At 38.3% G+C, this 26015-nt stretch overlaps 2 protein-coding genes across 2 annotated transcripts; both read right to left on the bottom strand.

Moving 5' to 3' along the window:
* Window positions 1-3471: 3471 nt before the first annotated feature.
* pdxkb (pyridoxal (pyridoxine, vitamin B6) kinase b) lies at window positions 3472-25548 on the bottom strand. Its single transcript, XM_063010445.1, has 11 exons — window positions 25300-25548; window positions 20154-20208; window positions 13578-13682; window positions 8232-8315; window positions 7978-8012; window positions 7665-7750; window positions 6512-6557; window positions 6244-6355; window positions 5218-5354; window positions 4996-5062; window positions 3472-4338 (listed from the first exon to the last, which is right to left on the bottom strand). The coding sequence occupies exons 1-11, from the start codon at window positions 25546-25548 to the stop codon at window positions 4226-4228; spliced, it is 1089 nt and encodes a 362-aa protein (XP_062866515.1). The 3' UTR covers window positions 3472-4225.
* On the bottom strand, window positions 20406-22729 carry LOC134328668 (uncharacterized). Its single transcript, XM_063009833.1, has 3 exons — window positions 22697-22729; window positions 21147-21576; window positions 20406-21034 (listed from the first exon to the last, which is right to left on the bottom strand). The coding sequence occupies exons 1-3, from the start codon at window positions 22727-22729 to the stop codon at window positions 20424-20426; spliced, it is 1074 nt and encodes a 357-aa protein (XP_062865903.1). The 3' UTR covers window positions 20406-20423.
* Window positions 25549-26015: the final 467 nt, after the last annotated feature.

The following is a 26015-nucleotide window of genomic DNA, read 5'->3' as shown; positions in this document are numbered from 1 at the left end:
TATTAGACTTGCATTACTTTGGCAGTGTTAGCTCAGTGGTTAGGACTCTGGGCTATCAGAAATCTGAGGTTTTACATTTTTATTTGCCTCTGTTAGATTCTAAATCAACACCTTCAACACTCTCTGCTCCAGGGACACCACACTGTTTATCAGTTTATCAATTTAATGTTTAACTGTGCTCAAGTATATATAAATATATTTATATAAGCTCATGACAATAAACACCAAATATGTTTAAATTTAGAGACAGGAGAAGTGTGTAAGTTCTTTTTGCAAAAAGCTTTAAGTTGGGACAGTGATTTTCTTAAAGGGAAGACATGAGGAGAAGTTAAGGGCATGTTAGAAACAGTATTGGAATGCAGCCAATCATATGGAATCTCCAAGGACTAAATCAGGAAACAATGATCTCTATCATTACTCTGAAATGTTTCAAGCCATAAAAATGTTATATAACTCCACTGGTTATCAGAATAAACAAATGTGAAGGCATTACAGCTACAGAAACAATGCAATTTGGGACTAGGACTAAGGATTGTTTTAAGACCTAACTAATCACAATGATTCTGTAAGATACGGAGGATAATCTCACCCCCTGTCCATAAGTGTCTTCTAATGACAAGTAACATTTGTTCACTTTTGCTTCATAGTCTCACAATCAACACCACACAAATTACACAAATATTCATTAATACATACACTATGTACATGAAACAAACAAAAATGTTGCATTTCACTGCAAAACATCCGCCCTACATTTCCCTCAGGGAACACGCTAACATCACTGTGATAACAGTCAAAAATATTTGCTCACCCACTGAGAAATTGAACTGCACTGATAGGATTTATTTTTCTGGGATGTCAAAGCTTGACAAAATGGGGTAAGTGTCTGTCCTAAAGACAATCACATGTACCCATTCAATCCCACCTCAGAACTCACACAACTGTCTACACATACTGGCAGTGACTGAAATGTGTGGAGGCAGGTAGTCGACAGGCTTCTAAAAGGAGTCATTCTGTCATTATCTGGTATCAGATACTCAAACCCAAAGTCCACTGTTAACTATCCTAAGAATAACTATGTTGTTTGGCCAGCAAGTACAGAGTACTGCTATAAAGGAATACTCCAGCATTTTACCCAATCGCTAGCATATTTTAACAAGGTTCCCTGTAATGAGAAAAGAACTCATTTTAGACAAGCGCTTCCATTACATCCGGTCATTTTGGTTGCATTTAATACACTAAACAGAAATCTGAACTAGAAATAACAACCACAAGAAGCTAACGGAACTGTTTTTTGCATTATTAGGCCATTTTACAATGATAAAACAGTATTAAAACATTAACAATCACCTGCCAATCCTGTTCAGCCACCAAATGGACATGGTGTTTAATTCTTACAATGTTTTAATAAGCAGCCAATTCACTTCCTACACGTTTTCAGGGAATTCAGGGAAAACAGGGAAAACAACCCACACAGGCAGTGAAAGAAGGCAAGATTTGAACCAAAGGTCCGTTGTATTAAATCTTAATTACTACACCGCTATAGAAAGCGCTTGTAGCATTTTGGAGAAATGGCAAAAATTTAAAATATTTACTGGCCTTTCAGAGCAGAGCAAAAATCTAAATCTGAGTGTCAATTTTAAACAAATGTAAACATTAAACAAGGTTTGGCTGGCTTTTCAAGAAGTGTCAGCTCTTACCACTGTGAATCCCAGTGCTGGCAATGTATTTATTATGAGTTTGAACTAAACAGGTTTTTGGTTGTTTTCTTAGTACAAGGAAACGACCAACTGTGTTCAACTGTGTTGAAGTTACTGACCACAGTAATTATCAGTTCATCACAGTTGGTAAAAGGTAGGTTTAAATGCACTGGCTTATTTCTTTAGGATAGTTACGTTTAGCTGCCTGTACACATGTAGTGGTAGTTGTTTTAAATGTCCCCAAAATACTCCATTACACCTTCACATTTTACCTAAGGACATAAATATATATATACACACACACAGAATCCTCCCACCCACTTAAACACATATGTTCAAATGTACAGATACACATTAGACCATATATTTAATACATCATCGCTATGAATAGGTAAGGAGGAAGTGCATTACCAAAAGCAACACTGACCCCTGATTGGTCCTGCACATTGACAATAGTTCTGTTAAATGCCAAAACCTTACAAGATCATTGTTCAGGAAGTTACAAACAGACAGCACGGATGTATAAGTATGGATGATTAAAAAAAGAAAACAGACAGTATGACATGTAAATGTCACATGAAGCAGACACTCACACTGGCAGTGATTACAATATATAAATATGGCTTATAAAGCAGTGGGCTGATTATGTGATAAAAGACAGGACTGGTCTGCTTTTTATTACTGTTTCAAGCAGTCTATCCAGTCCAGACAAAAAGAAATAAAGACGAATGACAGACAGAAAAATATGTTTATATGAAAATACTATTTATATACTAGTATCTTGTATTTACAAACTAGTTCATTTTTGTAAAATACAATCTATTAAAAGTGAAGTAAGATCACAGCAATGGAATTTAAGACTTTTTGAAATGTTTAAATGCTAGAATCTTATATTTCAAGCACTTAAAGGAAATTGAGAAATTAAAAACATGGCTCAGGCAAAATGAAATAATAAAAAGTAGGAATTCATGCAGTAACTGTCACTGGCATAAATTAGCATGAATTAGCCAGACAAAAATCCAGTTTTGGGAATAATTTGGTTTATGTGCACTTAAACATTCTGATTATGATGACGACAGGATCGTCAGTCACTCAACATTCTAAATTATTTAAGTTACTGTTGTACTGAAGACTAACTGAGGCTGTTCGTTTTGTTTTCTGGTGGCAAGGTGGTAGATTAACCACTTTGTAAATCTAGATTACAGATCATGTATTCATCCTATGTATACTCACTTAAGCCCAGTTCTTTTCTGGCTGCTAGGTCAGAGGTATTTATCATTATACACCAATGAGCCATAACATTAAAACCACCTCTTTGTTTCTACACTTACTGTCCATCTTATCAGCTCCACTTACCATATAGAAGCACTTTGTAATTCTACAATTACTGACTGTAGTCCATATGTTTCTCTACATGCTTTTTAGCCTGCTTTTACCCTGTTCTTCAATGGTCAGGACCACTACAGAGAAGGTATTATTTGGGTGGTGGATCATTCTCAGCACTGCAGTGACACTGACATGGTGGTGATGTGTTAGTGTGTGTTGGTATGAGTGGATAAGACACAGCAGAGCTGGACTACAGTCAGTAATTGTAGAACTACAAAGTGCTTCTATATGGTAAGTGGAGCTGATAAAATGGACAGTGAGTGTAGAAACAAGGAGGTGGTTTTAATGTTATGGCTGATCAATGTATATTTTATATATACTGTATATATATATATATATATATATATATATATATTATCATTCTAACCATTACATAGCCCTATATTTTAATTAGTTTGTTAAAACAGGTAATGTAAAGTGAGCATGAATGAGAGTGTGTGTGATGCCTTGAAACAATCTAACACCTAGTAACACCTAGACCGGCATTCTCCTTCTTATTGTGAAGTACAGACACTGCCTGAGTGGTTGCAGATTTGTAGTCCTTATCTGTATTTTAACTCTTCTACAGGGCCCTGGGGCACAAGAAGGGTTGATTATTTTCTGAGCCTGAATGTGAAAATTTTTTTCCTCTTCTAAAATTAAGTTACATGCCTTAATGTTGCTGACCGTACCTTTAATGTTATGCTTCTTACTGACCTTACTTCAGTGGTTGCTTGCTTGAGCAGTGGCAGTTTCTTTAGAGATTTGGATTTAAAAAGGCATTTATTCACTCCTGGGCATTTCATCATGCTTTAAAGGTCACATGTGGAAAGCATCTCAATGTGCAGGACAACCAGGGGTTCGAGACTAGCTTGGAGAAGGAGATAAAATGAGAGGAAAAGTAGCTGAACAAGAGATTTTAATCTCCCGCTTTGTCCTCTTTTATCACAGCGTTCTCCTTCTCTCTCTCTCTCTCTCTCTCTCTCTCTCGGCCGTCAACACGGCTGTACCCTGCTTTTCCTCCGTACTAATGAAATGTTGTGCTCTGTTTAAAATTTCTAAGGCAATGTCACATTACAGATCCAAAATGTACAACATCTATACATTGTGCGATTGTGGCAAGGGGAAAGTGAAAGTGTGTTTGTGTGTACGTGGAGTTTCTATAGAACAGTGACCTCCATGACAATGGCTGGATCCTCAATATCCGCTTTGCTTTGGATCATTCGTAGCTCTAGCTGAGCCGGGCTGGGTTTTCTGCCAGGACCGGCCATCTCTGAGGAAAAAAGAGCAATAAAAATAATTCAACTTACATGTGAGGAAGGGCAAAAATATTGTAACACAGTATGTGTACACATTTAAAGCAATACAGTCAGGTTTAACAAAACTATCTGGCAAATATATTGGAAGCATTAGGAACTCTTAAAGAGGCATGGTCACAGATATCTTATAGGTAGGGCCCTACTAAATGCACGAAAAAAAGGGGGCTTAATTTTACGGACCTTGTTTTTTTTGGGTTTTTTTTAATGGATTTTTAAATGAAAGTGGCACATTTCACGGCAGTCATTAAATAGCACTCATAAACTAAATGATAAAATAAATGGAAGCTTCAATACACAGCACAGCCTACCTTAATGGTTAAAAGATGACACACAACCCTTCTGCGTCCCAACTGGTTGGGAGTTTTTCAAACTCAGTTACCTGAGTAGTGTTTTTAGCTGCCTTAGGTTATAAGACACCACCTTATACCACTTATAGGTTATAAGATACCACCATGTAGTGTACCTTACTTGTAATGTATGAATTAACATCTATTATATTTATATAGAGCACAAGTTAAACATGACATTTAGTCATCTAAGTGTTACAGTCGTCTTCTAGCTGGTTAATACTATTTTAAACACTGACACCCAACAGTACCCACTAGACTTACCATGGGCATAAGAAATGGTTCTCTGGATGACATGATGCATGACTGAGAAAGTCTTCTCACAAGCCGTCTATCAAAAAAAGAGGAAAGAGGCTATAAAACTGAATGTAGCATACATTGCTTGCTTAGCACTCAGCTGGTTATTATTACTGGCTAAAGATATGCTACTAAGCATGACACTAATGCTGACTCATATTCACAATAGTGTATGTGTGTTAGATGTACCTTCAGGTCTGTGGGGTAGTGATGTGTCCAGGCCAGCAGCATAGCTGCAAATAGATCGCCTGTCCCTACAAACACAGCATCCACTTTGGGCACCTCTATCCTGACCCGCTGGGTCGTGTATGTACCGTCTGGATTTACTACAGGGGAAACAGAACAACAAAGCTGTTAGAAGTATTAATCACACCACAAAGCTTTTGCAAGACACTGAGACAACATTTGTGACACTATTCACACATTTATTGGGCCAGTTTTTTGCAATAACAATGTAGACATTTGAGAATGTGCAACATTCATGGGGCACCATGAAAGCATTTGCCCTGTGGTCCAGAGGTCACAAGTTTGAGTCAATGCAATGCAAGATCTTGGGTGAATCGAAGTTTATGTGTATACATACAGGCAGCCAGCGCCTTTTATCAAATATGTTATTCTTATGCCAACAGCCTTGTCGGGTGCTCAACAGACAACCGAAAAAATTCTAAGGTAGGGGAGTCACCTCCTTGCTGCTGCATCAGCGACTCCTACTATCTAGTCAAGGTGTCGGCACAGAGGAGGACGAATAGCACAGCACTGAAGTTAATTATCTCTGTATGAATCTGAAGGCTGTAAAAAGTGATCTGCTGCTTCATACACAGGAAGAGGCATGTGCTAACCTGCAGGCCTTCTTGTTGTGTAAGCATGTTGATCCGCTCATTGAATGAGAGATGAAAGAACACGAGAGACAAATATTAATTTTCATTTGTGGTCTATAATGACATAGTTTGGAGTCCACGCCACCTTTTAAATTAAATGTTATTCATGGCTCAGTTGTACACTTACCATCATTTTAAAAGCATTTTAGGACTATTTGTTTGTTTTGTTAAAAAACTGCAATGACTGCAAATATTGGGAGTATTTTTTAGTCTTGTTTGTCAACTGGGCTGAAACGGCCACAAAATTTGTGAATTTATGTTTGTCACCTGGGCACAACTGAGGTTATATAAATGGTTTAAACAGTAACATCACACATGCACACGCTTAAACACACACCAATGCGTTGGCTGCCAAGAGACACCAGAAAGCGGTCTCCAAGGCGAGGGGGCAGATCAGAACTGGTAATGACCACTGTGTCTGGTCCCATATTATGCAGCAGATCCATCACCTAGCAGACAAACCAAGAATTAGGAGCATCTAAGTAAGACACTTAATAAAGGGGCAGATAATTTTTTTTTGTCTTTGTACTGAAACAGAGAGAAAACAAAGATTCAAGGACAGATAAACAGCTGGCATGTTATAACTAGACACTTTGGACTCTTACCTCTACTGCTTCTTTCTCTGTGCTGATAGTCTTCCCTGTCAAGAGCCTAAAATACAAACATATCTATGATTTTTATGTTTCCTACACATACAGTAGGAAACCAAGGCTTAATATGGCAAAATCCCTTTGATTGTGTCCTTATAAATAAAACAAAGTATGAATTCTGCAACATAGATAATGCAGTTCCATGTACAACCATTAGAGGGAGACACAATACTGGATTCCTGAACACGAAAAACCTGCCTGCTGCCAATTAACTCACATGAAGTCACGATTCAGCATCATGCAGGATCTCTCTCTCTCTCTCTCTCTCTCTCTCTCTCTCTCACGCACACTCTTACACACACACTCTTACACACGACAAGACACTAATATTCGAAAAGCAGAGATGACAAAAATGAAACACTGATCAAAACATCCACTCTTCTAAAGATAAACTAACATATAAACTAAAAGGTCAAACATCAATAATAACAAAAGAGAAATACTTTTGTTATTAAGGTTGGTCATGGATGTTGGCTGATAGGGTCATGCTACATTCAGAATTTTTAAGGTTGTGGAATATGGATATGGTTCTGTGCTGACCAGTCAAATTTCTCCACACTAAATTCAAACAACTTTTTTATAGAATTTGCTTACACCAGGCATTATTATGCTGATCTAGAATTGACCTTCCCCAAACTGTATCACAAAAAATACCCCAGATCATTAATCATCCTTCATCAAAATAACAAAGGTTACTATGCATTTGGCGAAGAATATGGTATTTTGACTGTAATGGTTGCATGCATTACACTACTTTAGCCATGACTTGACACTCCACATGGTAATCTTGGGCTTGTTGTTGCTCAGCTTTTGTGCTGAAAAATTTGCTGTTCACTATTTTTATTTTCTTTCTTATCTTTTGTAAGTTTGTGTGGCCTGCCACTGACCGATTAATGCTCATAGGCATTTCCATGTCACAGTAAAGCATCCAGGGCAGATATCTGACAATCTAGAATTCAGACGTCCTATGAATTTCACAATTAAAAAAAACTCTTTAGTATGACCTGTTCTAATGCCAGTGTCAATAAACAGTCAAACCCACAAATTAGAAGCTGTTTTCACATACTGTTGGCCATTTAGTGTAAATGGATGTTGCTGTGGTACTTACTCTGCCTCAAACTGGTTTGGGGTGATGATATCTGCCACTGGTACCACTTTGTCTTTATAGACTGGATACAAATTCTGAGGCACATACTATAATAAAAGAGAAAGTCTGGTTAATTGAAAAATAAAATGCCACATTGCTCTAGAGTATGTACATTAATGAATCTTCAAATTTTTACAGTGATCTAAAATGTGATACTTATACATGCAAAGAAGAAAAGGGGGGAAAAAAGCCATTGGTCATAGTAAGAAAAAGCAAATAACAGGAGCAAGTGAAAAAGCAATAAAAAGTTAAAGGAACGTGTAAAACAGCTTACCATTGAACCATGATCCCCAAGGACAGGATCACACACTGTAGGTAAGAACACAATATTTATGGTTATTCCAGACATCTCCCAAAGTAAACACAAACACACTAAGGTCTGTCTGAGGTCCCTAACTAGCATCCTGAAACCAGTACACTGCTGTATGTGCTCGCACACTAAGGTAATTACCAAACATTACTCCATGACAGCTATACTGCTACATTCAAATTAGAAGTACAGTAGAAGTACAAAGTTACCATACTGACCATACACAAGATTAGGATTGGCTCTCTTCAGTTCCTGTACAATGTCCACCACCATCTCCAGAAAAGAAGTGTCTCTGGTGTACCCTGTGCAAAAGAGGCATTCTGATTCAGAAAACTTATTTTTTATGAATAAGGGCTTAAAATATTTCTGAACTTATTCTACATGAATAAAGTGTGAAATTCGTAAGCATTTAGCTCTATTGTTTGGCAAATTGTTGTGCCATTCTTGATGAAGCTAGCACTATTTTCAAAACAATTTTTAAGATTACATTTGAGCCTTTTTCTTTTGACAAAATTCTTTAATCTTAGCATGGTAGTAAACACAGATGTTGATTGACTTCACTTTGAATTACTTGAAGAAAACACATCAGAACATCAAAACCTGCCCACCTGCTAAATGCAAAAGCACAATGTCCTATCAGTCTGTATTATTTAAACAATTCATTATTTAAGTTGGTAAACCATATTAAAACTGAAACAGATAAAACATTACTTTTTATGCTGGTTAAAATGCTGACTGGTCACTAAATTTGGAAAACTAGCCCCACCAAATAAGCTACAAAATACACCAACTGCATTTACCAATGAATTACTTTGAAAAATCTAGTGTCCATTTGTAACAGTGTAGGTTAATGGTGCTTGTAAAACACAGACCTATCCATCACATTGAGTGCTAAGGTTACAGATAAAGACAGGCTCAATGTGAAACTCTTTAAAAAGCAGGAAAACATTTAACAGTCACTTTGTTTAAAAAGCCTAAAAACAGTTTTGCTAATGTGGTCCTCTGTATGTGCCTAGGCTCTGTAAGTATCCGCCACTGACTGATGTATACGTGCAGCAGAGGATGTCTTACAATGACATTTCTATTTTTAGTTTAAGGCAGCTTCAACTGGACTATAAGTAAACTAAGAGGTTAACATTTCACAATACACTCCTCACAACAAAAAATTATTCAGGAAGATAAGTGTCTATCTATAACACTTATCTCGAAAATGGGCATAATTAGCAGATAGTGGAAGCCAGGCATTACTGGCATTAGCTCTTGACTTGATGGCATGTGAGTGGCACAAAAAATGTTCACATACACACAGGCTTATCACTTAAAATTCGTACTTTGACGGTACTTAAGCTGCTGACTTTGCAGGCCTGGTCTAAGTGAGAGATGAAATTTCTATAGTAATGATGAACCAAAAACACTGTGACCACCAGCTTAATATGCTTTTGTGACCACGTGTGCTGCCAAAACAGCTCTGACCCACCAGGGCAAAGGACTCCTCAAGACCCCTAAGATGCTCTATTGTATCTGTTACCACTACATTACTAGATGTTTCCTTCAACTCTGTACACTGTACACTGCAAAGTGGATCAACTACAAACAGGACTTATTTTAGCATATCCCACAGATGCTCAAATGAATTTAAATCTGGGGACTCTGGTGTCCATGGCAAGACCTTGAACTCCTCTTCATGTTCTTTAAACCATTCCCAAACAATCTGTGCTATGAAATTAAATGTCATTGTATTACTTTCTATACCAACTTATTATTTGTTTGTTTATTAGGATTTTAACGTCATGTTTTACACTTACATGCATGACAGAAACGGTAGTTACTCATTACACAAGATTCATCAGTTCACAAGGTTATATCGAACACAGTCATGGACAATTCAGTGTCTCCAATTTACCTCACTTGCATGTCTTTGGACTGTGGGAGGAAACCGGAGCACCTGGAGGAAACCCACGCAGACACGGGGAGAACATGCAAACTCCACACAGAAAGAACCTGGACTGCCCCACTTAGGGATCGAACCTAGGACCTTCTTGCTGTGAGGCGACAGTGCCGCCCTACCAACTTATTAATAATCTTAGTAGTTGTGTATTTTTCACTTATTTTAATGTTGTTTTTGCCAGTGACTATTTATTCAGGAATGTTTTTTTTTAATAATGAGGACTGCCATGACCTACACGTTCCTAAGTGTGTTTAAACTTTTGTCTTTAACTATAGCTAGATTAAATACACATTTACCTAAAACTCCAAACCTTTTTGGCTGAACAACTAAATTTAAGGTCAATGCAACACTGCACAAATATTCAGCACCGTTTCACTTAAGCCTAGAACTAGAAATAAAAACACATTTATGCACATTTCTCTCCTTCCTCGCTCTGTTGCCCTCTTCCTCTCTTCCTGTCATCTCAAGGTGATGAAAAGAGAACAGTTCATCCATCAGAAGACACACAGTCACACTCACACACCCACAATCCAATTGGAAATGGTGCATAATGTCTAAGGCATGTCTGTGTTTAACCTTCTGCTAAATAACCTTATGTCCTCTACACTCCTCATTGTAATGTGATAAAGGTGCAAGCAATATAGTGTGAGGAACACTCTTTACACTCTTTTATAGTATATTTGATTATTTCAGGATCAGCACATTCTTCATCTTCTAGTACGTAAAATATTTCTCTTTATTGCAACGGTAACCATGGAGCCAATATTTAGACTAAAGTGAGGGGCGGCACGGTAGCTAAGTGAGTAGTACTGTCGCCTCACAGCAAGAAGGTCCTGGGTTCGATCCCCAGGTGGGGCGGTCCAAGTTCTTTGTATATGGAGTTTGCATGTTCTTCCCGTGTCTGCTCCGTTTTCCTCCCACAGTCCAAAGACATGCAGGTGAGGTGAATTGGAGATACAAAATTGTCCATGACTGTGTTCGATATAACCTTGTGTGAACTGATGAACCTTGTGTAATGAGTAACTACCGTTCCTGTCATGAATGTAACCAAAGTGTAAAACATGACGTTAAAAATCCTAATAAAAGAGAAAAGAAAAGACTAAAGCAAAATTGAGGAGTGTACAGGACAGGAGTACATGTAGTTTAGGAGAACAAGTACCATTTCCATTTTTGTAATGCAAGATTTCACAGCATGTTCTAAGATACCTGTTAAAGAGGGTAAGTAATAAACCCTCAGTCACTACAAAAAGAGTCGCAAGATGACATAAAAACAAGAGAAACAACAAAGACAGTCAACATTAAGCTGCATTGCAAGAGAAAAAGAAGCACCGAGATACACATCTAAATGTTGCACATACAAATTTAGACAAATATGAACAAATAATAGAAATAATAGAACTCTTTGGAGTAATTCAGAAGAAAAAGTGGATGGGGGTTCATTTTAAAAACCTAATAACCACAGTAAAGTATGGAAATGGGAGCAGTGTCACATGAGGCTGCTTCTTGGCAAACAGTACTTGGGTGACACCTCAAGAATTTTATCTGATTGGCCAAGAAACTAAACCTGGGTGTTTCAAAATGACAATGACCCCAAACATACAGCCAAACAAACTCAAGGTTTCTAAAATAAAAAAGTTGAAGGTGCCTGAATGGCCAAGCCAAGTCTCCTGATTCAAAATGTAATGAGAATATATGAATGATTTTAAAATTATTTTTTTTTAGATGTTATAAGATTACTGTACTGTTTATGCTTGTAAATACGAGGGTTCTTCAATAACAATCAGCACTTTTTAAACTCTATTTATTAAGAATTTTAAAAACAAATTACATAACTTTTCTACAATCACCTTCTGATGCATTTTTCCCAGCGTTGTACCAACTTTTTAATGCCATCAGCAAAAAATATTTTTGGTTGAGCGTGTAGCCACTGATGCGCCTCTGCTTTCACATCAGCGCTGCATTAAAATCTTCTTTCTCTTAAAGCTTCTTTGAGTGTGGAAATCAGATGGCGCTAAATCCGCACTATAAGCTTCTCTTTCAGTCTCTCAGACACGACCAGTTACTACTCCTCCCACCCTCACCATTTCCAGCCAAAATACAGTAGACCCTTGAGTAACGAACGGTTTACCATATGAACATTTCGGGTTACGAACGATCTTTTTCAACTTAACGTACGAACAAATTTCGGATTACGAACAGAAATTCGCGAAACACGTGACGTCACGAACAAGTTGACTCTCTCTCTATATATATATATATATACAGTGAGCGAACATTCGGACAGCGGACAGTGTTTTTCCGGTGTTTTCTTTATATTTTGTAAAATTCAATATTAAAATGTCCCCAAAGAAGGTGCAGAGGACGTGCAGTGCTGAGAAAATGTAAAAATCTATTATTGTACATTTGTTGTTGTATAATTACTCCTGCCAGTAGCTGTCACTGTGTATCAGACAGAGGGGACAGTGAGTGAGAGAGAAGAAGGAAGTCGGCCCAGTAAAGTGTTCTTTCTTTCGTGCAATTACACCTACAAAATACAACACTATTGAAATAAAGAAGGAAATAATAGAGAAATATGAGAGTTATTGTTGTTTCTGGTAGATACATTTTATAAAAAAAGAAGATGATGTATTATGGTGTATGGTACAGCACACATAGGGTGTGTTCGAAAACCTAGGGAGCTGCCTTGCTGTCTTACTGTCTACATAGGCAGCTGACTTAGTAGAGAGTATTGTAATAAGTTAGTGACTTAAAAGGCAGGTTATTCGAACGCACTACTTAGATAGCGATAACATCGGGTTTAGCATTTCGCGTTTAGCATTTAGCATCTCGCCATTAAAACCAATAAACTGAGGTAGCACAGCACGCTAATGTCAATAACATCTCCCTTCATGTACCGATAACGGTTAAATTTCCTGACAAGCCCGAACTTGCAAATAAAAACACTCGGTACAAGTTAAAAATCAGTCATATTTTATTTACGTTTGAAAATAACTCCATTCGTTTCTCCACCCCGTCAGCCATGAATGCTGGGATTGTCTTGATCACTAAGGCAGCGTCCGATGCTCACTCGTTCTTGAGCCAAAATAACATTGAAATATTAAGATGCCTCAGAAGTGTGGATTTTAAGGCATCTAGGATTTCGAACAGCCTCCTTCTCGGGAGCGCGCACAGGATGACGTAAAATGCTGCCTATGTAGACAGCACACTAGCTTTTCGAACACACCCATACTGAAATGTGATTTGTGTTTTTTATGTAGAGTACAGTACTACTACTGTGTATTGTTGTTTATTATTATTTATTACAGTAATGCCTATTCTATAATTTAAGATTAAGGGAAAATATACTTGTTTTATAACAAAAAAGACCATTTAAGACATTAAGACAGAAAGGTTAGGTAAAGGGGGGGGTTTGGGAGGTCTGGCACGGATTAATTCTGTTAACATTATTTCTTATGGGAAAAATAGGTTTAACTAACAAACATTTTGACTTGAGTACAGCCCTTTGGAACCAATTAAATTCGTAAGTCAAGGGTCCACTGTATAAAAGTGTGGACACTTTTTGAAGACCCCTTATAAAAAAATTTATCTTTTTTATGCATCATAATCAAAAACCTACCAGTTAAGACGTAGTCATACTTGTTAACATTGTTCAGTTTGATTCCCTCATACACCTCATGGAGCTCATCTGCCGTCACTACCTGCCCCTTCCAGTGAGCATAACCTGTATAATGAACAAAAAACAGAAGAAGAAGAGTAAGGTTTTTCATTTTACATCTGAGGCATTTAACAGCCACTTTTATCTAAAGCAACGTACAATTTTGGAATCAAACTAAGGACCACAGGATCCTGTTAAAGTGCAGTATTCACACTAGCTGCTGCACGAATGTGCTGCCCTACAGGAAAAAACTGTAGAGCAGGTAATCTCTCATATACAGTTGAATGAAACATGTTTGGGAAGCCCTGAACATCCTACTAAATGAGTACTTAATAATGACCTTGAGTAAATATTTAGTACCAAGATATCACATATTGCAAATGTTTTTTAAAGCCAGCTATGAGTCTTTTTATACCAGGTGAGAGAATTTTACACACTCTTGCTTGCTAAACACTTCTAGCTCTGAGGTGGTCTAAAGCCCTCTTGCATGCACAGCATGTACAGCATCTATTCACACATCTTCAATAATGTTCCAGTCAGGGGGTTGTAAGGGCTATTTCAGAAACCCCATCTTGCATTTCTTATAAGGTTCTTTGTGGATTTTGAGTTACCAGCCTCATTTCAGTATCACTTTGAGACATTTTGTTACGCTTGCATTCAGATTTTGTGGTATTTATTTTGAGTTAATTTGTGCAATGTTTTCTGTTCCACTGGATGCCACATAACACATCCGATGATTCTTAATTACAGTTTTATCTTGCCTAATGATTTTAGAACTGGAAAGATATTTAAACTCCACATGCCATAATTATATTTATTAAAATTTAAAAAATGTAAAGTAATTGTTTGTTTATTAGGATTTTAACATCATGTTTTACACTCTTTGGCTACATTCATGACAGAAACGGCAGTCGCTCACCACACAAGATTCATTAGTTCACAAGGTTATATTAAACACAGTCATAAACAATCTAGTATCTTCAATTCACCTCACTTGCATGTCTTTGGACTGTGGGAGGAAACTGGAGCACCCGGAGAAAACCCACGCAGACACGGGGAGAACATGCAAACTCCACACAGAAAGGACCCGGACCGCCCCACCTGGGGATCATCAAACCCAGGACCTTCTTGCTGTGAGGCGACAGTGCTACCCACTTAGCCACCGTAAAGTAATTGTACATTATCATTTGCATCCTTACAACCTTCATTTCTTAAAGCTGCAAAGCTTGTGTGTACTTCACCTCAGAAACTAACCAAATGTGTATTTTGGCCAGGAATGCACAAACCTTTTCATACAAGTCTACCACAAATTAGCCAATTACAGATTTATACAGATTAGGCTAAAAATGCTGAAGTATTATTTATTTAATGAAGCATGCACACAAAATCTATCTGGTCACTAACGACTGTAAGCTGAGGGAGCAGTTAGCATGATTCATTTCATTTATTATTAGCAATATTAATGTTTCAGGGTGAAATATTCCTTAAAGCGCTTGGCTGAGTGTCACTAATGTGAAAGCTACAGTAATGAAAAAAAAAGAATGACACCACTTACAACACACACACACGTCATGGCATGGCATGGATATTGGCACAGGGGCCTACTGCCTCACTGGAGATGGTTACTGTTGCCGTGGGAAGCCATGATGTCACTATTCAGGTGAATCACCAAACTGGTCACATGATGTGCTGCTTGTTGCTAAGCAACAGAGAAGAAGAAAGCCGGAGGGGCTGTCTCCGCTATGCACACGTGTGTGTGTGTGTGTGTGTGTGTGTGTGTGTATGTGTGTGTGTGTGTATAGGGGATTCTTTGAGATAAGACCTCCTCCTGTCATCTTTTTGTACTTCTGCAATTCAGCAATGTCTTTATGTTGGAAGATGAACATGACCAGGTCCTACCCACACAAAATCCTGTACACATCAGCTGGACAATTTATTTAACACTGAATGACCAAATAATGATCTATGAGGCAGTAGCAGTAATGCTGTTTTTAGCTCCAGGGATTTGCAGCCTATATTCATATTCCTAAAACACAAACCGGTCTTGCAAATGTCAAGATAAATATCACAGCCTTTTTAGAAAATGTTATACTGTAGTCATCGCCGCCCAAAATAAATAACTAAAAAATAAATAAAACTGTCACCTAGTAACATAAACGTAACATCAATAATAGCTTGTGATAACGTTATGTTTATTACAACCTAGACAAGTCAGAAAAATTAATTTGCTGATGGTAATAAAATTTTTAGAACTTAAAATCACTTTCAAATGAAGTAATATGTTGGTGGTAAAAAAAAAAAAAAAAACTAAGAATAGCAAAGTACCACATTAGTCCTAAAAACTGTTTAGAGTTGCTTAATAGCTATATAATTATAAAAATATATATATACCATCAAACATGTTAAATAAAAAAAAAAAAAAGATCGTCTGTAAGATCATCTACAACCCCAAATCAGAAAAAGTTGGGACAGTATGGAAAATGCACATAAAATAAAAATGCAGTGTTCCTTACATTTATTTAGTTACTTACTGAACCTGAGATATTTCATGTTTTGTCTGCTCAACTTCATTTCATTTATTAATATACTGTACCTCCATTCCTGCATTTCAGACCTGCAACACATTCCAAAAAATGGAGACAGGGCAATTTAGGGCTAGTAATGAGGTAAAAAATGATGTGATTCCAAACAGGTAATGTCAACAGGTGATTGTAATCATGGTTTGGTACAAAGGCAGCATCCAGGATAGGCTGAGGCTTTGATGAGCAAAGATGGCCAGAGGATCTCCAGTTTGTCAACAAATGCTAAGAAAATGATTGAAATGTTTAAAAACAATGTACCTCAAAGAAAGATTGGAAGGGATTTGCATATTTCTCCCTCTACAGTGCATAATACCATTAAAAGATTCAAGGAATCGGAAGGAATTTCAGTGCGTAAAGGCCAAGAGCGCAAGCTTAAGCTGAACGCCCGTGATCTTCAATCCCTCAGACGGCACTGCATCAAGAACCGCCACTCGACAATAGCTGATATAACCACATGGGTGAGGGATTACTTTGGCAAACCTTTGCACTACAATACAGAGTTACATGCACAAATGCCACTTAAAACCTTACTGTGCAAAAAAGAAGCCTTATGTTAACCATGTCCAGAAGCGGCGTCGACTTCTCTGGGCTCTGAGGCATCTAGGATGGACCATCACAAAGTGGAAACGTGTATTGTGGTCAGATGAATCAGCATTCCAGGGGTCTTTTTTGAAAAAAATGGACGCCGTGTGCTCCGGACCAAAGACGAAAAGGACCATCCAGACTGTTATCAGCAACAAGTCCAAAAGCCAGGGTCTGTCATGGTATGGTGCTGTGTCAGTGTCCTTGGCACTTCTGTGATGGCAGCATTAATGCAGAAAAGTACATTGAGATCTTAGAGCAACATATGCTGCTTTCAAGACGTCCTCTTTTTCAGGGACATCCATGCATTTTTCAACAATACAATGCAAAACCACATGCTGCACACATTACAAAGGCATGGCTGCGGAAGAAGTGGGTACGGGTACTGGACTGGAGCCATCACGACCCTGACCAGTATAAATTAATTACTAATTAAACTAATAATGTTGTAGCATGATTATCTGTCCTCATTTGTTTTAGTATTTAGACCCGTCACTCTACCTATTGATTTAGAAGCAGGGCATTGGCACCATCACCACAGGCTGACGTCAGACACCATTTTCTCTATCCATCTTACTATTTCCATGTCTCTACCGCCATTTCAATCCCTCACCTGCGGTTTGTTACCCTCCTCCATGTGGTCTCAAGTCTATTTTTGTCTCTGCGCCTTTCATATTTTTTTCTTTCTACTCCCAGACCCAGTCATTCTGGGATTCCAGGATGAGAGACACCGAGTGTGAGACAGTGCCATGTGGTGTGGGATCCTAATGAGCCAACACGCACACATACGCACACACACACACACACACACACACACACACACACACACACAATGAATTAGCTTGGCAAATTTGAACACATTCTTACTCTTATGCAGAGAAATGTACAGCCTTCTGCGTCATTCCACTTTAGATTTCGACCAAAAAGAGTGCAGCTCTCCCATTCAGAAAACCCTTCATCCCTCCAGAACTGCCAGCTCCTTTCACAACCTAATTATTCTACACACATCCTCATCCTTTCCATTTCCACCGGGGCAGCCTGCTCACAATCATCCTACTGATATCTGCTGATGTGTCACTATAATGACACACTACTCTTACAGCATCACATCTGTACATCATATTTGCTATTAAACCAATAGCAGACTGCTCTGACATCCAAAACCTGCCCCTGCAATAAGCTCAAACACATCTCAATTAGGTATTGCAACAACTAGCCTGCCATCTATTAGACGCTGCCAGCCTGAGGGGCTAACATCAGCCAAGCAATGCATGCCTTTCCCCCCACCCCTTTAGTCTTCCACTTTAAGCTCCATTAGGGAGACAAAGTAGCTCAAGTGGCTAAGGACAACATTGATGCCCAAAGGGAGAGACAGGCACTGGACCAAGACAGAGAGCACATTGAAATCCAGATGAATGGAGAACAGTCAAAGCAGTAGGTAGGCAGTAGATAAAATGCAAATTAAACAGAAAGTACTCATTTGTAAACTATATTTTTAATAAAAGAAAGAAGAAATATATTTTACCTTAACACTTTGATATACTTTTTAGATCTACACCAATTTGTTAAATACCTGTAACAAATTCCAAATATGCTAGGACAGAGGCAATGTAACATTGTAAAGCTTGTGGAATGATTAAAAACACCTATTTTAAACTTGCACATATTTGACCCATCAGGTATTTTTTTATTTTTAATGTTTTCCCTTTAAATAAAGTGTTTAAATGTGTTTTAATTATTCAGTCTACAAGGAAAGTGCACTGGCAGATGACATGTAAATCCCAAAACTGCAATTAATTACATGTCCCCTGCAGGTGTATGTACATTTTCAATAACGGTCTACCACGATAATCCAAAAATATCTCTTTCTATCTCTTGCTGTCCTTTAAAGTTCTGACCAATCACAGCATGTACTTTCTGCAACTCTCAGACTACCTCCAGTGGTGTCCTGCATACTGATCATCCTGGACACACAAACTAGCAGGTAGGTTTATTTCCCTAGTCAAATCATTTCCACCTCATTATGCCCAAGAAAGGTAAGTCATCATTACCTCTGTCCTGAAACGTCCTCCTCCTATCGTTCTCTATTATGGTCTACTTAAGGATATTAAATCTGACACTAATTTGTACAGCAAAACTTTACCAGTTGGTGTAGCTGTAGCCACATTCTAGCATATTTGTTTTGTTTTCTTGTTTTTTTGTCTTGCAGCATAAAGGCAATACCAGTCTCAGAGGAACAGGGCTGGTTCACAACCTGTATCCAGCATGCCACTTTTAAGTACTGCCTGCACAGCAATGATACACACCTCTGACCACCTCATTATACAGACACCTGATTGGCTATCCGTTGCTGAGAAAGGATATCAAGAATAGCAACCAGTAATTATGCCTGATTATAATGTGTCAGTCTAGATAAATAAGGACTCATTACATTTTAAACCATTTTAAAAGACATATAGGAATTGATTACACCACTGTTAACTGTATGTAAGTGCTTTATAATTATGCTGATTAAATTAATGAAGCTAATTAATGTAAATTAATATGTCTGATAATAATTCCTGGTTAATACATGTGTTTAGTAAGTCTTAAGGACTAATCACTCATTAGCTATCATTCCTAAATTTAAGAATGCAACTGACACTTCATGTGTCAACTCGGGTGAGATGGTTGATACAAATTAAAATAAAATAAATCCAGTTTGTAGTGGGATGTTAGATCAGTTCTGTATAGTAGATTTAGGATGAGCAGCAAAGTTTTATCCTAGTTTACATAACAGCTTTGAAGATTTCTCCATATCATGGTATTTACATTTACATTTTACATTTACATTTTCAGCATTTAGCAGATGCTTTTATCCATAGCGACTTACAGTATACAGGTTTTTTTTTTAAGCAATTGAGGGTTAAGGGCCTTGCTCAAGGGCCCAACAGTGGCAACCTGGTAGTGGTGGGGTTTGAACCGGCAACCTTCTGCTTACTAGTCCAGTACCTTAACCACTAGGCTACAACTGCCCTAAATAACTCAAGAGGTCTACAGGAGAGCCAGACCAGGCAGAAACATTTACATTTTCATTTTTTCATTTACATTTTCAGCATTTAGCAGATGCATTTATCCAAAGCGACTTACACAATGAGCAATTGAGGGTTAAGGGCCTTGCTCAGGGACCCAACAGTGGCAACTTGGTGGCGGCGGCGGATCCTTGGTGGCGGCGGGGCTTGAACCGGCAACCTTCTGTTTACTAGTCCAGTACCTTAACCACTGAGCTATCACTGGCCATGGTATAAACTGTATAGCCAACTCTCTACTGGTAAACATTTCTTTCATCATTAGTTTTTACCATCATATCACTTAGCCCTAGCTACAAGCATACCTGTATGGTTGGAGAACTGTACTGAGTTGATGGAATCCACTTCAAAGCCCATCACCTAGAACAGAATGAAAATGAAGTTATTCACACAAGTGCTAAAGAAATAGCAAAAAATGTCATTCTGACATTTAAAATCAAAATAATTTTGCTGTAAATCTATACAGTTTATAGAAGACTAACAATATATTCCACAACATACTGTACATCCAGGTCTAAATAGATCCCTGTCAAAGCCTAAACATCTTCTTTCTTCTTCTTTCGGCTTTTCCCTTTTCAGGGGTTGCCACAGCGAGTCATCCTCCTCCATCTCACTCTGTCCACTGCGTCCTCTGTCCTCACCCCAACTACTTCCATGTCCTCTCTAACTGCATCCATATACCTCCTCTTTGGTCTTCCTCTTTGTCTTTTTCCTGGCAGCTGCATGTCTAACATCCTTCTACCAATATACTCGCTGTCCCTCCTCTGGACATGTCCAAACCATCTCAGTCTGGCCTCTCTAACTTTATCTCCTAGTTGTTTAACCTGTGCTGTACCTCTGATTATCTCATTCCTAACCTTATCCATCCTTGTCACTCCCAAGGAGAACCTCAACATCTTCATTTCTGCCACTTCCAGTTCCTTCTCCTGTCTTTTTGTCAATGCCACTGTCTCCAAACCATACAACATAGCTGGTCTCACCGCTGTCCTGTAAACTTTTCCTTTGACCTTTGCTGTCACCCTTTTGTCACAAATCACTCCTGAAACTTTTCTCCATCCACTCCACCCTGCCTGAACTCTCTTCTTGACCTCTTTACCACACTCCCCATTTTCCTGGACAGTCGACCCTAAGTACTTGAAGTCCTTCACCTTTGTGACCTCTGCTCCTTGTAGCCTCACCTGTCTCTCTCCCATTCACACACATGTACTCTGTCTTGCTATGGCTGACTTTTATTCCTCTTCTTTCAAGTGCATATCTCCACCTCTCCAAGTTATCTTCCACCTGTTCCCTGTTCTCACCACAGATCACAATATCATCTGCAAACATCATAGTCCATGGGGATTCCTGCCTGACCTCATCTGTTAGTCGGTCCATCACCAAAGCAAACAAGAAGGGGCTCAGAGCCGATCCTTGATGTAGCCCCACCTCCACCTTGAAGCTATCTGTGACTCCTACAGCACATCTCACCACTGTCCTGCTGTCCTCATACATGTCCTGTACCAGTCTGACATACTTCTCCACTACTCCAGATTTCCTCATACAACACCACAGCTCCTCCCTTGACACTCTGTCATACGCTTTTTCTAAATCAACAAAGACACAATGAAGCTCTTTCTGACCCTCTCTGTACTTCTCCATTAGCATCCTCAAAGCAAAGATGGCATCAGTGGTACTCTTTCTTGGCATGAAACCATACTGCTGCTCACAAATAGTTACCTCTGTCAAAGCCTAAACATAAGAATCTAAAAAGAGATCTAAGAGAAAAATTTGATATTTAAAAATGGCAAAGCTGAACCAACTTCGGTTTAAACCCTTGTATTTAACTGTGGATATAAGAAAAACCCCACATTTACTCACAACTAGGAGCAATTTAGAGTATCAACATCTAATTTCTTTAACCTTCTGGAAGACAGAGCGATTAATAAGTATTGAAAGAAAATTGAACCACAGACTTAATAATCTGGCTTTTTGTGCGGCATTCACTCTACCAACTGTGCCACCTCCTCTGATTCATTTTATTATTTATAAATTAACCTTTTATGTTTATGTATTTACTTTTGGTCAAAGTCTCAAAAAATATAGTACAACTAGTACAGTTAGTAAGATTTTCATTTTAGGACAAAAGCAGCAGTTATGGAATTTTATAAATAAATAAAATTCAAGTCGAAACATAGGAGAAGTTATTGTCTTGTAATGTCCAAAAGTAATCCTCTAGCTGTTTGGAGCAGCTTTATTTAAAAACATAAAAAACAGCCTGCATGAATCAGATTTATTTACTTCTCGCATATTTTGACACTTTCTAAATTGGCCTGAAGACACAACTAAACAACATAATTGCTGTTGTTGTCCATAATGACCATTTTGTCATTGCCAGCTATCAGCACTGACTAACTGGAAGGGATTTGTGTCAGATTCACACTCATCACTGAAAACCATCAGTTAATGATGCACTCCATTTATTTTAGATTTAGGCTACAAATCACCTAGCTCTTTTAACAATCATTTTTTGCAAGCCGAAAGACAGCCTGTGATTTTTTTTTGTTATAAATGCAAAACATAATTTTAATTTACTATTTTATATCCTATTATAACATTTATAAAAATATGTACTAAAAATTAAACTATACATACTGTCACTTGTTAATTTGATCATTAGTACAATTCTATAACGTCATTCAGGAAAGCCCAAAAGGATGTAAATCTCCTGTGGCAAATCTGTTTTTGGTGGTTAGATCTCACCATCTAACCAAATGTCTTCTCAGAATAAGGTGAGAGTTTCCACTGTTGCATGTTCCCTGTAGTGGCTGCCACAATATAACACCTCTTTATATGGGCACAGAAAACTCACCTCAGGTGAACTGACCATGAGCTTCTTGGACATCCTATTTAAAAAAACAAATGGTATTAAAATATAGTGACTTCTGTGTGATCGTTTCAGCTATAACAACAGCCATTTTTCTGAGAAAACTTCTCACAAAACTTTGAAGTACGTCTGTGGGAATTTGTGCCCATACTGTTAAATGAGAATTTGTATGCCTGGGCACTGATGCTGGTCAAAATAGCCTCAATTGATGCTCCAGTTCATTCCAAAGTTGTTCAGTGGGACTGAGGTCAAGGCTCTGTGCAGGCATGTGCAAGATTCTTTAAACCAAGCTTTTCTTTATGTCTTGCTTTCTGCACAGGAGAACAGTCATGTTATGATTTACTTTACATAACTGATTTTCTACACCTGTTAGAAGTTGGTGTGGCTGAAACACATGAAGTCTGTAATTAGAAGGGGTGTCCTGATACTTACATAAATATATATAAATAATAATTTATTGACTTTCTGTATTTTTGACCCAGCAGTTTTGGCACATTTTTAAAACACAAAAAAAGTTATGTTTTAATCACAACAACAACAAAGCAACGGCATGACTTCATTCTTGAAGTAAAAGAAAGTTTTCACTTTTAAATGCTGATAATAGACAGAAAGACTAAACTGGTGTGTTTTGCTTGTTAGTATGTAGCTTTTGCCTTTTCTGTGCACAAATTTCTACATTACAAACACTGAGTCTGCTGAATTTGCCCAGATCACAAGAAAATGTTCAAAGTATTTGTAACTGATAACTGCTGATTATATTTATACGACACATTATGCGAGTTCATGTGTACATAATGTCAGATTATACAATAATATTCTGTAATGACAGAACTGCAAATATACCATCACGTCATCAATCACAAACACAAAGGCATAATGGTAGTAACAGTCTAAACAAAAGCATATTTAAAAGGATCTTTTATGAGGACAGTGTTAAATGTGTTTCAACAGCTATGCCCTTGCAGGGTCAGGCTAACATATATATGTAGGTTTACATTAAGCTAAACAGTTGGTATTTTAAATAAGCGCTTGTTAAAACAATACCATTTTGTATAACAAAGTCACAATGTTCCATACAATTTTTTTAGTTTTGTATTATCTCTGTCATCTTCCTACTGATGGATTTCAGACGAGCTTGTAGAAACATTTGGAGCAACATTTACACTGTATGATTTTAATCAAAAGTTTTTGACACTGCCAGAACTTTTTGGTCAGCTGTCTTTGATCACAGCATCAGCAAATTGACCATCAGTATTCCAAGATCACTAAAACACACAGCCAAATAATTTTTTACGATGAGCATTTTTGTCTACAGTAGCAAATTAAGGCCAATTACCATACAGTGTAATGCTTGTTTTAGGCTACAAAATACCTACAAGAGTGTTCAATGCTGATGCTTTACTAACATTATAAACGAGACAAGGAATAGACTAAGGTACACATTCCTAATTAAACAACCCTGACCTGAATGGAGCACTTACTGAGGATAGATAAATAAACAAATTCAACTTATTTTATGTGTGAGAGTGGGTGTCAGGGTGCTTTTAACTTGCACCAAATGTCTTGCACAAACGCCAACCATCGTCCCACCTGAATCGGCTACTGAAAATGTCTGTATCAGATCAGTATTAGCTGATAGCAAAGATTTCTGTTGAAAGTGTACATGGTGTACTGATGCAATCTCATCACAAACCATTTAACTGACCGTTTAGTTTAAATCTGTATTAAAGGTTTTAGAAGCTTCGAACATGTTAACAAAGTTAACCATAAAATTATAAAAAATATAAACAAGCACTGACCATCGATGAGGACAAAATAAGCATTAAGACTTTATTACCATGTGGCCTTAACTATACTGGTTCCCATCTTCTATAGACTACTACTAAATGCCACAGAGCACTATACTCTTCACCTCTGCTTAGCGTCTGCTAAAAGAGTTTAGTATGTTCTCCAGATATCCACATGGCTTTCCACTTGCCTCCCAAAACAGGCTGAAGATGCCTTCTAAATTATCTCTGTGTGAGTGAATGTGCAAGTGCATTGCCCTGTCCTGGGAATATTGCTTATCTGAACCAGGTGATGGCAGCCACACAGCGACCCTGATCAGAATACAGCGGTAAGTAAAAGCAAATGAGGTTTTGCACAGTTAGTGTTAAAGGCCATCACACCTTCACACCTGTGACCTTAAGCATAACATCGGTATCGGATCAGTACTGGAGGGTAACAGAGATTTGTCACTATGATTGTGTCCGACATCAGCCGATGGCATCGATGCATCCGTTAACAACCACTTGATTGATCAAACGGTCAGTTTAAACGTGTCTTAAGGTTTCTAGCAGCCTAGAAAACGATTACAAGGTTTTCAAAGAACTGTATGAGGACATTATTAAACGTCTATGAGTCAGGTCAGAATTAAAGATGTAAACAAGCATTGATGGTAGATGATGACAAGACGAGACTCATGAAGATATTTTTACCATGTGACCTTTACTACACCGGGTGCTATCGACTCGCCGGTTTCACAGTAACAGCGTGCACTTGTGAACCGAAATGTACCGCGTTACACAGAGAACATGCATACAGCTCACCTGTAAAGGAAAGGAGGCGGATTTGTTGCCCACATACCCCCTCACTACATGACTCTGGATGGACAGCACTCGGCACTCCATCTCCCGCATAAAGTTGTTGGCAGGCTCGGTTCGTATCCCCCGACCGCACCGCGTCTTTCCCGATTGCGAGCCGCACGCTGAGCAGCCGACCGGCTCGTCTTGTTTCCAAATCGGAATCCGTGATGGCAATTTGAGTAGCCACACGCCGAACTGAAGGACATGCAACATGGAGAGACCGTCATTGGTGAGGCAGAGCCAGACCGCAACTACTCAGGCATTCTCAGCGAGCACCTAAACCGCTCTGACATCACCAAGACTCATTGACTGTTTCATTTCCATTCGTTTACCCCCCCTCCTGCCCTCATAAATCAGTTTTTAAAACGTCCCTTATGCTCTACATAAGCACACAGACAGAAGAATAAAGCCTTTTATTATATAGACATGGTGGTGCTTTCATTTCTTCATTTTCAGTAGCCGCTTCATTCATCCTAAGCAGGGTTTGGATCAGTGGACACTGGGCACAAGGCAGGAACAGACCAAGGACAGTCTCTTCTGTCAGTCAAGTGCAGGGTAATAAATACTCACACATTCACTCACTTTCTTAGAAGGTCCTGGGTTCGATCCCCAGGTGGGGCAGTCCGGGTCCTTTCTGTGTGGAGTTTGCATGTTCTCCCCGTGTCTGCGTGGGTTTCCTC

Source organism: Trichomycterus rosablanca, chromosome 15 (genome assembly GCF_030014385.1).
Source record: "Trichomycterus rosablanca isolate fTriRos1 chromosome 15, fTriRos1.hap1, whole genome shotgun sequence".
NCBI lineage: Eukaryota > Metazoa > Chordata > Actinopteri > Siluriformes > Trichomycteridae > Trichomycterus > Trichomycterus rosablanca.
Note: the sequence above shows the minus strand (reverse complement) of the source record. Positions and strands in the feature narration are given on the sequence as shown.